At 27.3% G+C, this 16,444-nt stretch overlaps 1 protein-coding gene across 6 annotated transcripts in view; it reads right to left on the reverse strand.

Moving 5' to 3' along the window:
* Positions 1-553: 553 nt before the first annotated feature.
* The window catches only part of LOC124953992 (GTPase-activating protein skywalker), an 18,418-nt gene continuing 2,527 nt past the window's right edge, over positions 554-16,444 (reverse strand). Inside the window, exons 1-12 of one of the 6 annotated variants that reach the window (XM_047506143.1) lie at positions 14,737-15,143; positions 7,837-8,311; positions 7,341-7,529; positions 7,062-7,186; positions 6,826-6,972; positions 6,214-6,348; positions 5,874-6,092; positions 5,181-5,210; positions 4,164-4,250; positions 2,681-2,839; positions 2,359-2,588; positions 554-2,115 (exon numbers count right to left, since the gene is read on the reverse strand). In XM_047506143.1, the coding sequence (XP_047362099.1) occupies positions 1,974-2,115; positions 2,359-2,588; positions 2,681-2,839; positions 4,164-4,250; positions 5,181-5,210; positions 5,874-6,092; positions 6,214-6,348; positions 6,826-6,972; positions 7,062-7,186; positions 7,341-7,529; positions 7,837-8,203 (1,830 nt within the window). In that variant the 5' untranslated portion in view covers positions 8,204-8,311; positions 14,737-15,143 and the 3' untranslated portion in view covers positions 554-1,973. Of the gene's footprint in view, positions 2,116-2,358; positions 2,589-2,680; positions 2,840-4,163; positions 4,251-5,180; positions 5,211-5,873; positions 6,093-6,213; positions 6,349-6,825; positions 6,973-7,061; positions 7,187-7,340; positions 7,530-7,836; positions 8,312-8,617; positions 8,641-14,736; positions 15,144-16,444 lie in introns of those variants that run through there. The other 5 variants (XM_047506142.1, XM_047506141.1, XM_047506144.1 and 2 more) reach the window with 5 other exon arrangements.

The following is a 16,444-nucleotide window of genomic DNA, read 5'->3' on the forward strand; positions in this document are numbered from 1 at the left end:
ATAGTAGTAGCAGTAGTGGTAATAATAATAATAATAATAATATTAATAATAATAATAATAATAATAATAATAATAATAATAATAATAATAATAACAATAATAATAATAATAATAATAATAAAAATTTCTTCTGTTTTAATTACTTTCGGAAACTTCGAATTCTATGACGATTGTTTCATGTATGATTGCAAATACATATAATATGACAACTAGACAAAGTGTAAATATATATATATATATATATATATATATATATATATATATATATATATATATATATATATATATATACATACGTACATACATACATACATACATGCATACATACATATATAATACATATATGTATATATAGCTCCTTATTGTTTCTAACAATACTATTATTAGCTATAATAATCGTTACGAGAGAAGCGTAAAGTTGCAAAATTCAGCCTTTTGCCAGTTTTCGATTTTTTTTTCTTTTTCTTTTTTTTTTTGCTTGTTTGTTTGTTCGTTTGTTCGTTTACACAAGAATAGACGTTTTTTTTCGAACAACGTTAATCCGCCTTTTGCAATATCTATCTGTGTGCACAAGATACATAATATTTATAATATTTACAATATATATATATATATATATATATATATCTAGAGGACAAATTCGTGTAACATGCATAGATATAAAGCTAGTTATTCATTATGAAAATGAATTTTTTCAATATTCCTCTTTCACGTTATATTTTTGTTAATAAATGATCGAAGTTAGCGCTAAGATAAATAAATTTTTTTTTCTTTTATTAAGAGGGAAAAAGAAGAAAAAAAAAAAAAAAAAGAAAAAAAAAAGAGAAAAGAAAGAAAAATCATGCTTGCGCGTGGTAAAATTAATACATTGCAAAAGTTATTATTTGGGCGCAATGAAATAATCTTTAATATACATACATATATATACATATATATATATATATATATATATATATATATATATATATATTTATCTATCTATCTATCTATATAACTATATACACAAATATGTAACAATATTTACTAACTCGATGAATATGAAATATTCATAAATAACGAACATAAATAACATATTCTCGTGTTATATACACATATATATATATATATATATACATATATATATATGCTGAAATTATTGTCGAAGTTCGTTTTCATGTAAAAAGCAACGCTCCTCTTGATACATATCATTTTTAATTGGAGCTACTATATAATTGAGTTTGTAACGACGTATGTATGTATATATCAGACAAATACTCTCAACGGAAATAAAGCATTAGAAAGAAAGAAAGAAAGAAAGAAAGAAAGAAAGAAAGAAAGAAAGAAAGAAGGAAAGAAAGAGAAAAAGACAAAGAAAAATACAAAAAGAAGAAAAGAAAAAGAGAAAAAAAAAAGAAGAAAAAAAAAGCACGTACGAAAATAAACGGGGACATAAGAGTCTCATCTATTAGATCTTATATCTTTTTTTCTTTTTCTCTTTTTTCTTCTCTCTTTTTTTTTTTTCCCCTTTTCATTTTTTAGAATTTTTGATTAACTCGCTGCGACAAAACATTCATATGTATAGACGTATCTCTTAAAGTTTTAAATATTTCCTACATGTACGTGACCAAGAAGATATATCATCATTGTTATCATCTTATTATGGACATAAGACGTTTACACATGTAAGATGATGAGTCGAAGCCATAATCTATAATGTATATATATATATACATTAATCTATAATGTATATATACATATATATACATTAATCTATAATGTACATATATATATATATATATATATATATATAAGCCAACATGTGTATGAGAGTATACGTACGCACTCATACATATAAAGAGAGTCGCATAGTGGCAGTAACAAATAAAAGAAATCAATATATGGCAATTGGTTCTCTGTTTTCTTGCTGTTGTTGTTGTTGTGTTGTTGTTGATGTTATTATTGTTGTTGTTTCTTTCCCCCTGCTCCTTTTGTTTTCAAGCACCGGCAAAGCCATATACCTCGAGTACCCTGATTTCAAAATCACCGCTAGCACACAATGGTGGATTATTAAATGTTGAGCACCGATCGGTTTTGCCGTATCTTATATTTTCATCCATCCAAATTGCTTGGCCGTCTCTATACATATGTATATATATATATATAAAAAATATGTGTAAATGTTATATAAATATTACCTATATTAACATTATATTTATATTAATATTTATATATATATATATATTATTTTTATTAATATATTTATTAATATATGTATATATGTATGTATGTATAAATCTTTTTTATATTAATTATTAGTTTATAATAATAAAATAAAAAAAAAATATATATATAAAATTAATAAAGTATACTTAAACTTACCCTCCACCAATTGTTATCATTTTTGAATCAGCCGCCATAAATAATTCAGCCGAATGATGTACTCTAGAATCATTGTGTGAAGAATCCATACCTACCCATGGATATTTGGCTCTTTCTGGATACAAACTAAACAGGAATGTTTCTCCTGTACCAAAATACGCCTGTCTTTGACCTTTATCATCCTTTAAATTACGTTCGCACCATCTTGTAGAGCAATATGCTCCAAAAACCTAGGAAAAGGAAATTTTAATATTTCAATTTCTGTAATATTACAAAATTAATTGATCAATTAATTATTGAATAATGTAAATTATGGACTTACCTCGTTGTTACATGTCTTTATCATTAAAAGAGTTGGTTCGTGTTGTTCAACGCGTACATAAAATGTTGTCAAAGAACATCCGTGTTCTTCTGTAGTGTACAGCAAAATTGGTTGGTACATAGTTATTCTCATGGGTAGCCATGACCACAAGGTGAATAACTGTATGAAAAAGAAATAAATAAATCGAATTAATATATAAATCTATTGAATGGTAAAGTGCAATTTTTTTTTCTTTTTTTCTTTTTTTCTTTTTTTTTTTTTTTTTTTTTTTGTAAATATGCAAACATTAATCATTTTGAGCAATTTATTTAAATTTCAAAAAGCAAAGTAAATCACAACAGCAACAGATCATGCACTCAATCGAAAAAAATCTTACTTATTCTTAATTCTAATCAATTTTGTCGATGCAAATTTTTTTTTTATAAACGTTTTTTTAGCGTACATTTTTTTTTTTTTTTTTTTTTTTTTTTTTTTAAAGAAATATACAAAGAAAAAGTTTTAATACTATTTCTTTTTTTTTTTTTTCTCCATAAAATATAACTAAAAAGTACTATAAATATTTAGAATCAGTAAGAAATGTTTGCAATAATTATTTCAAATAAAATAATTTCAATCTCAATTGTAAAAAAGAGGCAAGGGAGAATGTGTGTTCTGCAATTAAAAATTTAATACTCACACTAAATAAAAACAACCTATGTATGTATAATGTGCATAAAACAGGACAATATTTAGTCAATCATAGATCGGCATGATTGTTACAATTTAATATGAAATGTTTAGATTATAAAGAGATATCAAGGTTATGTGAATGCAAGATCTTTTTTTTTCACATGCATATGATCTAGGTATACTAGTCAAACCTACATGAAGTTTACTAAATGCACAGTGACATTCTGAAGAAGAGCGAAAGAAATTTATGTCTGTTGATGGTAGAATGTATTGCAGACTCATGGAAGAAATATACTGCAAACTGAAAAATTGATGTGGACACATTTTTAAACATATCAGATAAATGTGGAAGTCTACATTTTATAACTCCGACATAGGCAAAGAATAAAAATGCTATTAGAAAATAAGAAAAATGCGATTACGTATATAAAAACGATAACAACTATAAAAGTATAATTATAATAAAAAATGCTAGTACAAATAATTAATTATATAACTCTCAGTTTTTACATCATGAATGTAAATCAAAAATATAATAGTACATGATACCTAATAAATATATAGCATAATTGTATTAATTAAGCTTATATATGTATATACATATATAAGCTTAATTAATAATACATCATATCAAAGTATCCATAATTGCCAATTTGTGATTGATCTATACGTTGATCTATATTGTAAGGCAACAATGTATACATCAATAACGACATACCGAAATCATGCCACAGAGAATCGACGAACGATCTACGAAAGCGCTCTGCCTTTCCAGAATTTGCTTTTACGAGAGCAGACGTACAGGAATACTTACATCAGGCATGTCAAGAATCTGGGAGCATATGTTTTGTATGGGATAAACACCCATTGAGAGAGCTCTGGGTCCAGGACTGTGAGCACCCTATACCCATCACCATTAAATCCATCATTCCAGTAACGCAGCATGACACAAAGCAACACAGAGTCGTCAGTTACATTAGTGTATACCTTCGACTCAATTTTGTGTGCCAGTGTGCGTGTGCATAAATGTTTGGTGGATAAACCACTGTATGTACGCAACATATGAGCAACAACAGCCAATAATATTTTCAAATTATTCAAGTTAAATATACAGTAGCATAATAACAATGGGTATTTGCCACAGAAGATAAATGTTTAACCTCAAAAATAAATGTAGCAAGAAATAATCAATATATCACTAGAATATGTAATATATATATATATATATATATATATGTATATATATATATCTTAGAACGAAGAGAAAGTATGAGCAATGTGTGTCAAGTACTTAGTCAATTTCCATTTGCATCAAATATTAATTGTGACCACATCATAAGGGCTCCATAAAATGTATTACATTCTCTGTATAATGAAAAGAATTTGGACCTTTAGAATGTGATTTCATGTTACCTGAAGTCAATCGAGTTTTGTATCAGGCAATAGCAAGCACACATGGATGGCTAAAAGGCACTATCTACACCTTGAGAAGATAACATTGTTAAGAAGAATAAGAGCGAAAAAAAGTATCCATAAATACATCACCTATTTCGACAATATGTATTATATGGAAAGAATTCACTGATTAACAGTGATATTCATAAATGTATTTTGTAAGTATTGTATCTTGTAATTATTGCTTGTGACTTCATATTAATGATCGTATTAATCTTTTCAAAAAAGTAGTAGCTGTGAGTGGATAATGGCGGAGAAGCTAGCACAATGAGTGGAACAATGAGTGAGTATGATTATAATAGGTAATAGTTCAGGAACAGAGCGTAGAACACATGAAACTAACAACACATTTCCCAAAAAGATAATTATACGATACCCTGTCTTTGTACGTGTCTTCGCACTCTTTCTGAAAACAAATTTAATCATTGAAAGATTTGTGCATATTCCACGGATCAAACCCTATTGAAATTATTTTTCAAAATATTATCTCCTCTATGTACAAAAATATATATATATATATATCAACTTGTAAAAACTTTAATCCATTGGGAAATAACCATTGACATAGAAAGAAATTGTTGTTGTTGTAATAATATACTTACTACTTCAATCAGAAAAAAAAACAAAAAAAAAAACAAAAAAAACAAAAAAAAAATAATAATAATTAAATAAAATACCAATGCGTAAAGTTATGCATGCTTAGGTGGACACAAGACGAACTAAATTTTTTTTTCTTTTTCTTTTTTTTTTTTTCGCTCGCATCTGAAAAATTGTCCAATTTGATAATAGATATTCAATAGGATACATTTGTATTATATGTTAAACTAAGAGTGTGAGAGATATCGATATACGAAAATAAGGTATATAGCGTTCATTAATTAAGTGTACTTGCAATATATAATGGAATATAATGTTGTTACTAAAGCTTTCACGAACACAAACACATAGAAGTAATATGTATAATAATCTACTATTTTCTTGATTCCACGTGATCCACGCTGCATTATTTTGCATACACATTTGGATTCATCCCAAATGAGAATAATTAAGTAACATGTATGTAACATACTTCTCTTATTGTCAATGTATGTGACATCATTTGGATGTTGACTTGAGATTGACTTGTGGGTAGATTATCCGTTGATCGAGATCTTGTTAATGATTTGGACCCAGTTATTAAGCTTTTACTTTTCAAAGCCATTTCTGTACGCAGAAATACTCGTGATATGTATGCCGAACTAAGTCCACGAATTCCAAATGCAGTTCGTAAAAATTTTGCCGGTGTTACCTGTTAATTAAATCATTAAAATTAAATCTCTATGACAAGAGCGCTTATTAAATATCAAGAATTTTATAATATAGCTTGTGGCAAAAGATATAGCAAAGATAATATTTATTTATTTACTTACAGGTATCTGTCTGCAAAACTTTGATAGTGCAGCATCCACGCCATTTTTAGTTATTTCAACCATCCATTCTGAATTTTGTGACGACGAATATTTGTAGAATAGCAAAACAATTGCCATAGCTACTCGATAAAAAACCTAAAGACAAAAAAGAAAAAAGAAAATTTGTAAAATATCTTAAGGAAAATATTTTAATATTAATAGGATTTAAAAATATGTAAGTATTTCTTTGGAATTTTTTTTTTCTTTTTTAAATACACACACACACACACACACACACATATATATATATAGTGAGAAATTTTTATCAATATATAACGTATAATTATAAATGTAAAATCTTAAAGATGGTTTAGTCAGTACACAAAAATGTTCTTGGGGCGGTTTCCTGTTGGCACCAAGTCAATCGTCAAATTTAACATTCACGCTACTAGAATATATACATATCATTTATTTCATCTTTATCTACCATCTGGATCAAAGCCATAAAATCTTACTAATGTGAGAGAAAATACTAAGAAGGTTTTATATACTGTTCCCAAAACACGCATCATGAGATAAATATGCATATTGACCGTATTCATTGGTATGACATTATAAAAAATTATTTTTCACCTTAATGCCCTCGTGTAAAAAGCAATCTATTACTCTAACAAGATGTTGAAATGGAAGAAGTTGAAGGATCCACCATATCCAATCCATATAAATCCTTTCTGCTCTTGAGACAGAACAATGCCTTGTTAAATGTACTGCTGCTGATTTCTTATAAATATAAAAATTTCAAAATAAATGATTATAATAAATTTATATCACATTACATTATAATTATTAATATACTATATTTCACTTACCACATGTTTCTTAGTTATTTGCTCTACAGTTTTCCATGTAACTTCATAGAGAAGTTTCGTTTGTGTAATAAACATTTTTTCTTTTACAGCTACTAAACTGGCCATACAGTGATAACATTCTTCTTCTATATAAAAGAAATAAAACAAAACGTATATATTAAATAATTAATTTATAATTAAACGCAGACGAAGAAATATTAATATATATATATATATATATATATATATATATATATATATATATATATATATATGTATATATGAAAAGACAATTTAAACCTGGCATAAAGTGTAATAGAAGGGCAGTAATAGGATACAACGATGGACTATAAGTAATATCAGGACAAGCGTATCCAAGAACAGAAACAACTCTATCAGCAACGCTTCTACCTTTCCTCGTTAAATTATACGATAGACAATGCGTGCTATCGACGAATGGCGGCAACATGATTGATTTTTCAGGTAACTCTGTGAAAAGAAATAGAAGAATTAAAACAAAAAAAAAAAAAAAAGAAGAAGAAAAAGAAAAAAAAGAGACAGAGAGAAAGAAAGATTGAAATTATATAAGAAACGAAAATAAGTTATAGCCAGGGATATGTATATTGAATCGTAACATATAAAAATAAGTTTGTTTATATCAAATAATTTTATTCTTAGAATTAGAACATGTGTGGTTTATATTTGCAATCGGACTTTATTTATGTTACAACTCAATAGCAACTTCCTTTTAATCGAGAATATACATTACAAAAATTTTTGTTACCAAAATACAAACCTGTAGTTCCAAAGACTTGATTCACCATGTCCCAATAAAATCCATCAAGCATATTCTTTCCATGCGCATACTGATTGCAAAGAGCCGGCCAAAGTTGTGCCCTAATACCATTGTTTAAAGGCCAAGCATTCTCCCTAATTATTAACTTTACTTCCCTCTTCCTGCCTGTTTGTAAAAGTGCATTGACCTCTTTGAAAGTCTTCAATGGTTGCTTCTTACTTGTTGGCGATTCTGGTTGTATTACGATGTTTGTCGTATCGACATGCGGTGGGAATATGTCATCCACGTCGTTTTGCGCCTCCCCCTCGAGCACCGATAACATATTCGGTGGATTGTCCATCGAGGAGGGAGTCTGCGTGACCAACATCACACCTGCCACTACGGCAGAAGATTTCCCATATTTTCAATAAACAACATTCCCCTTCTAAGGAAATCCTATCCTTTATGTCAAATCCTGGGACGTTTCAATTTTCATCTAAAAGAAAAAAAGAAGAAAAGAAGAAGAGGAAAAAAAAAAAAGAAAAAAAGAAAAATAAATAAATAAATCAATCAATCGATAAATCAATAAATCAATAAATAAATAAATAAATAAATAAATTAGTGAGAAGATAATCATGCGTCATAATTGAGCCGATATTTATGAAAGTGTGAGATAATAAATAAGTGAAGGGGGGGGAGGGGGGAATTTATTGATTACGCAATTCATATAACAGTGATACAATTAGATGAACTATGCAATAAACTAATTTTATTTTATTAAATTTTGGACTTTCACAATTACCGATTCAATTATTTTTTAATGTTCGACCGAACACTATAGACTTTTTCTGCTCTCTCTCGCTCTCTCTTTCTATATAAATTTTGATATACATATCTTACAAAGTATCAATTTCATGAAGAAAAACATGGATTGAAATTATCAATTTCTTAGATTTATATATGTATTAGTTATCAACACGAATACCAATTATCAATCTATTAATCAATGACTCTTAAGAAAATAATATGTAGTGATCTGAAGATAATAAATGTATTTTACGATAGAGAAAGACAATGATAAGATCAACAACGTTGTATACTTAATCATCATCATCATCATCATCATCATCATCATCACCATCATCACCATCATCATCATCATCATCATCATTACCATCATCATCACCATCATTATCACCGTCATCACATTACCATTATCAACATCATCATTATCGTCATCGACGGTGCCGTCGTTAATTCGAATCAACATGTTTGTGTTAAATTTAAAAATAAAGTGAAATCCGCATAATAATATCGAACAAACGTCATGGAAAACGATAAATAATAAATTATGAGTCAGGATTATTTACAGACTGTAGTTAAAGTCTTAATCGTTTGTTTGATCGTTAAATGATGATCGTCAATACTTGATTCCTGTCTTATTAGACAAAATGACTTTATTTTTAAGTATTAAACGATATAATACATTAGAAAAATCAAATTCTTCTTTATCTTCATCTTCATCCTCTTTTTTCTTCAATTAATTAAAACGTCACATTAAAATAAGATATTATTCTTTTTGCACATCATAGTAATCAGTAATCTCATTCAGTCATGTAGATGTCTGCTTAATCATCCTCATCCTCATACTCATCCTCATCCTCATCCTCATCCTCATCATCATCATCATCATCATCATCATCATCTTCATCATCATCATCATCATCATCATCATAATCATCATAATCATCATAATCATAATCATCATCATCATCATCATCATCATAATCATCATGTTCAATTCAAATCAATCAACGTGTCTATGTTAAATTTAAGAAAAAGGGAATCCGTATAATAATGTCAGATAAAATGTCATGGAGAATGATAATTATAATTTAGGATTGTTTAGAGACTATACGATTAAGAGAGTCTTAATTGTTTGTTGGATCACCGAAAAATTATAGAAATGACTATCATCAATCCTTCCCCCTATGTCTCATTATTAGACAAAATGATTTTGTTTGAGAGTTAGAGCCGGCCGACGTTTGAAATAGAAAAATCTGTCTTCTTTTTTGTTTTTTTTTTCCTTCTTCCCATTGAAATTTTTTTATTGGAGAATAAGATGTCTTGTTGTTCTTTTTCTTTTTTTTTTTTTTTTTCCCCTGTACATCGTCGTACTTGTTGTATCGGTGACCCCATTCAGGCATATGTTCCAGGCACGCGTCCTACTCGAACACAGCTCCGATGCTAATTTTATCTTCGGACGAGTTACTCGGGCCTCGCAAAGATACGACACATTGTCCATTTGCGGTTCAGCTTGGTTATTCAGAATTGAATATTGAAATTTCAATGATCACAAATGAACTGTATAAAGTATCATTGATTAGGTTGAGAAGGATGATATCAATCCTGTTTTCAAGAGATCTCTCATGAATCAAGATTCTTATTTCAATTAAAATTTTTTATAATATCATTGATTTATACAAGTCCATTATTGTCCTTTTTTTTTTTCTTTTTGGTTTTAATAGAGCAACAAAGTTTACTGTTTTCTTATTTGAATTTACACGTTTTTTAAGTCAAATTATTTATACCGTTTATTCAAATCCACCTATTTATATTTTTTTTCTTTTATTTCATTTTCTATAAGCAGTTTTGAATAAATCTATTTACATATATTAAATATATATATATATATATATTTATATAGCTTTCATGAAATCTAGAGGTGATTGATAATGGATCATTAATGAATATAAAATTATGAAATAAGTAATATGTAAGTACATATATTTCACTTTTTTTTTTGTTAGATAATTTTGATTGTTCATTTATATATGAAAATTTATGTTTGTTAAATATAAAAATTTGTACTTAGCATAGCATAGTTATATTTGTATAATTTTTATATCAGTATAAGTTTCTTTCTAATAGTATAAATGATATTAATATAAGTTATGTACTTCATACTTAATATTTATACATACGTATAAATTCCTAACAATATAAGAGTATAATATGTAATATTGATTTAAATCATAATCTCTAATATTATATGTTTTTAATAGTATAAATACAATATTAATATAAATTATATCAATAATATAAGTTACTATAAGTTAATATAATATAAGTTACTGATAGTAATTATTAAGTAATTATTATAAATTATACTGATCAAATTATAATTTAATACAACATAAATTTTTTTTTTTTTTAAATAAGTCAAATGAAGGATTATAAGTTACTGATAGTAATTATTAAGTAATTATTATAAATTATACTGATCAAATTATAATTTAATACAACATAAATTTTTTTTTTTTTAAATAAGTCAAATGAAGGATTATTTAATCAAATGAAGGATGATGATGATGATGATGATGATGATGATGAGGATGATTAAGCTGACATCTACATGACTGAATAAGATTACCGATTACTATGATGTGGAAAAAGAAAATATCATATTAAAGAATTTATAAAAATTCTACCGCGTATAAATCAATTTGAAAAGGGAGAGAGAAAAAAAAGAAAAAAAAAAAAAAAAAAAAAAAAAAAAAAAAAAAAAGAAGTAAAATACTGTCTAAAAAAAGAAGTAGAATATATTTCGCATATTTGAAATTCTTAAGTCAAAAACAAGTTGTCTTCCAGCGGGCAACGTTTCCGGAGTAAAGTTAAGTCGCAATAAACATATCCTGATGGATTCTCTTATTAGCAGTATACCAAACAGATGGTTCAATACTATTCGCATAAACAGCAGCGAGATGTGCATCCGCATTACATGTCTCAGCTGTTCAAACGAACTCGTTTCTCCCTCTCTCTCTTTCTCACTCTCTCTCTCTCTCTCTCTCTCTCTCTCACTCTCTCTCTTTTTCTCCCCCCTCTCTTTCTCTATCGTAATATCGAATACGATGACCCATCGTTTGTTTCACCGTCATACATGATTTTAGATTATCTACACATATGATCTACACATATGATCTACACAAATGATCTATACACGATCTGTATTAATTAATTGTTAATAATCTTTACTAGCTAATCGAACTTCTGTTTTTTTTTTTTATCTAATGATTTTTCTTAATGATATTTCGATAGAACGTTCTTTTTACAAAAAAAAAAAAAAAAAGAAAAAAGTTTACAATCGTTTCAAAAATATGTAATTTGACTGATTCATTTTCAATATCCTTATTGATTATCTCTTATTGATTTCGATTGGAATTTGAGTTTTTTGCGTTAGTTGGTCGAAGCTTTCTTTTTTTTTTTTTTTTCATTTGAAAATGTTTTGAAGTTTACAATGTATATAAGAATGTTATAATCATAATAAAATACTATTTATACGTTGAATATTCTTATATATTATTGTGAATTCTAATGAGAACTGTTTTGAATAATACATACGTATAGGAAGTTACTATAATGCACATTTGATTTGCCTCGTTAATACAAATCCGACGACAGTTTGGGCATTAATAAAAATGTTATTATAATAATACTACCATTGATAACAACGATAAAATATGATTTTCTCTGTTTATCAATACGGATCATCTTCTTTGTTGAGATTAATTGTTATTATTAATCAAACGTAAACTTTTAAAACATTAAGACGAATTTATTTATTTATAAATTATGAAAGAAAGATACACGATCGTTAAATAAAAGAAAAAATGAAAGAAGAAAAAAAAGAAAAACTAGGAAGAGGGATCAAAAACGAAAAAGAAAAGAAAAAATGAAAGGAAACAAAAAAGGAAAAAAATAGAAAGAAAAAGAAAAAAAAAAAAAAAAAGAAAAAAAAAAAGACCAGTAATATGCGACACAAACTACGAAGAAACATAATCATGATCAATGGCTTTTTCTAATCCTTCATTGAATGTGAGATAAGAATTATGAGAATGAGAACTATGAGAGAATATATATATATATATATATATATATATATATATATATATATGCTGCCATGTGAGGAATGAAGACGATTTTCCAAGTTGTTTAAAATTATGCAGAAATGAGTGTTAGCTAGATTCATTATATAAAGTGGAGGCAAATGTCTAAGGTCAATCAGAAACCATGTCGCCTACGCGAAAATGGGGGATAAGCGAACCGAAGTCAATGGTTCGGCGTAAAAATAATTCACGAGATACAATAAAGGGAAGAATATAGAATAGAATAGAAGAGAAGAGAAGAGAAGTGAAGAGAAGACATCTTCTTTTTTTGTTTTTGATATTTACGCCATGATTAAAAAAAAAAAAAAAATCACGAAAAAGAAACAAAACGTAAAGAAAATTAATTCGTTTACGTTGCAAAATAAATTTTCCTTTGAATATTTTCAAATTAATAATAATCAAAAATTACAAAAAATTACGAAATGTTAAATAATAAAGAGAGAGAGACGGGGGCGGAGAAGAGAGAACAAAAAAAAAGAAAACATCATTATAATTATAATCAAGATGACCTACGAAAGTGATTTTGAAAGATATCGCGAAGACATCTGAATTTAAATCCGATATATATATATATATATATATATATATATATATATATATAGAGAGAGAGAGAGAGAGAGAGAGAGAGAAAGAGAGATAGATAGAACAACAAAGAGGTTTAATCCGCTTCGAACATTTATCGAACGTTGATTAGATAAACATACCCCCTGGTTATAGGTGAGCTACCTGTTCTGTTATTACACTAACTAGATTTTATAACAATTGAAAACAGTTATGAAAATGTAATCTCTATACTGATCGAAGTTTCCTTTTTCCTTTTTTTTTTTTTTTTCATTTTTCCTTGTTTTCCAAACAAACGAGATAAGTGAGTATTGAAAGAAAAAAAAAGATTGAAAGAAATAATAGAAGACAAAAATATCCACCTGTTTCTCTCTTTTTTGTTTATCTATCTGTTTATCTTCTCTCTCTCTCTCTTTCTTCTTTGTTTGTCCATCTTATTCTGTCTATCTGTCTCTATCTCTATCTCTATCTCTATTTCTCTTTCTCTCTCTCTCTCTCTCTCTCTCTCTCTCTCTCTTTTTGTCTCTTTCTGAACGAATAGAGTTTTATCTACGTACAAAAGTCCCTGAAACGAGAACTGCCTACTTCCGAGTAATGAAACCCAATGCGGTAATCATCGTGATTTAACGATACCAAGTGCTACCGGCTGATACGGTAGGGTCGGTTGAAGAAGGATCTCCTCTCACGCATTATTTTTATTTATACGATACATATATAGATCCACTAGGAAGATTCCTATTCAAGTATAATATATATATATCATAACGATAATAATAATAATAGTAATAATAACAACAAAAGATTTGTTTTCCTTTTCTCTTCCTTCTGTCCTTCATTCATATCGTTTACGAAGAATAATATCATTTAATTATTCAATAGATTTGAACTTTTCATTAATACACACACACACACACATATATATATATATATATATATATATATGTGTGTGTATTATTTATACTAATATTACCTAATGAATCAACAAGTAAAACATTTCTAATATATATTTTTAGTACCTGCTTGATTAAATATTGATTTTTATGTTCTATTCTATATATTTTTTTTTTTTTTATCCTCTTCGTTAATATTACATTCGTATGTAAATTCTTTTTCATTCCTTTTAAATTTTGCAATTTTTAATTTATCCTTCCACTCTTTCTCTTAATGCAATTCGTAAGGATTATCTATCTCGTTTTTCATTAAATCATAGAATTAATCGGGATTTAGTATTTAAGAATGTCGTCTGACGACATTTCTATTTGTAAATCCTGAGGATGATTCTAAGAAATAATGTGAAGTAAAATTGCTATCAGGAATATTGTCTTATGTTTGATTTTTTACTTATATATATATTTTCATACTTCAGCATCGATTTAGTAAATGCTATATTAAAATTTGTAAATAGATTAAATACCTTTGTACAACTTTCCTCGTATATAAGTTTTTGCTTCTTCCTTCGCCTTTCTTTTTTTCTTTTCTTTTCTTTTTTCTTTTTTTCTTTCTTTTTATACTTGATCATAAATATCACTTTGAAAATTATAAATGTAAAATTGCACTGTAATATTCTGACAAACTTTTCCTGCGTTAACTCTCTCTCTCTCTCTCTCTCTCTCTCTCTCTCTCTCTTTCTTTTTTATATCTCATCATAAATAGTACATTAAAAATTATAAATATAACATTAGTACGTAATATCACGGCAAACTTTTCTCAGATAAATATCTCTCCCCCTTTTACGCTTCGTCATAAATATTATTACTTTGAAAATTATAAACAAACTAAAAAAAAAAAATCATAATTTCCCGGCGAATTATTCTACATATAAATTTTCTAAAACTAATTAATCTCTAAAAAATAAATAATAATAGTTAATAAAATAATCTTAGCAAAAAAAAAAAAAAAAAAAAAGAAAAAAATAAACATAACCTACAAAAATTGAATAAAAATAGTCAAAAAAAAAAAAAAAAAAAAAAGAAAAAGAAAAAAAAGAAAAGAAAAGAAAAAAGAATTAATCCGTAAAAGCATAGATCTCAGAAAATGAAATCATCTGAGGAATCATCTTTCACCGAATTTGTATTAATGTTATTTCCCTTCTTTGTTTACAGTTTGGTATCAAGTAAACAATACTATTGGCTAACGTATCTCATGTAAATACCTATCTTCATTCTATTACGACGTAGTAGTAGTCGTTACTTTTTCGATTCGTTATAAATATTCCATGATTCCACGAAATTAAAATAGATAATATAACGTGTTCAATTAAAACGAAGAAGAAGAAAAAGAATACATATCCTAGATTACAAAGAATTCTTACACGCTTTCTTGCTGTCATTACATACATATATATATATATATATACGTATATATATATACATATATGTATATATATATCTATATACGTATATATATATACATATATGTATATATATATATATATATACACGGTATATAGCAGAACTTCGTCGTCGCGAGTGGCCTTTCGTATTTAATTACAAAAGGTGTCTGATATAATTGACAGCTTCATTGGCGCACTTTTCAGCTCCATTAACGACACTTCTTCTTCGTGCAAGCCCGTTTGCCCAAACTTTACGCAACAGCTACTAGCATTGACGCGATGGATCACAACAAAGTGTATGAGACGATTCATATACATATATATACATGTATATGAATATATATATATATATGTACACAAATACACGTACACATTAAATATTAAATTAAATTAAAAATTGATCAAATTTAAGAGGATTATTTCCCTCTCTCTCTCTCTCTCTCTCTCTCTCTCTCTCTCTCTCTCTCTCTCTCTCTCTCTCTCTCTCTCTCTTGCTCGATTAATTTCTCTTTTTCAAAACACGTCCAATGAATGGCACTATTAAATAAATAAAATTCAAAATAATAACAATTAACAGAAGTTATACGTACTTTTGAAATAAATATTTCGAAAAAGAAAAAAAAAGAAAATAATAATAACAATAACAATTAAAACGGAAAAAAAATAATAATAACAATAACATATCGCGAAACTCTCTTATTGCTTGAAACTTATTCGAACGAAGGACCAATTGGAAATGGACCAATCAAAGGGCTCGATCGAAATGTGTCTTAAAGATGGATTTAAATTT

The sequence above is a fragment of the Vespa velutina genome, chromosome 14 (assembly GCF_912470025.1).
Source record: "Vespa velutina chromosome 14, iVesVel2.1, whole genome shotgun sequence".
Taxonomy (NCBI): Eukaryota; Metazoa; Arthropoda; class Insecta; order Hymenoptera; family Vespidae; genus Vespa; species Vespa velutina.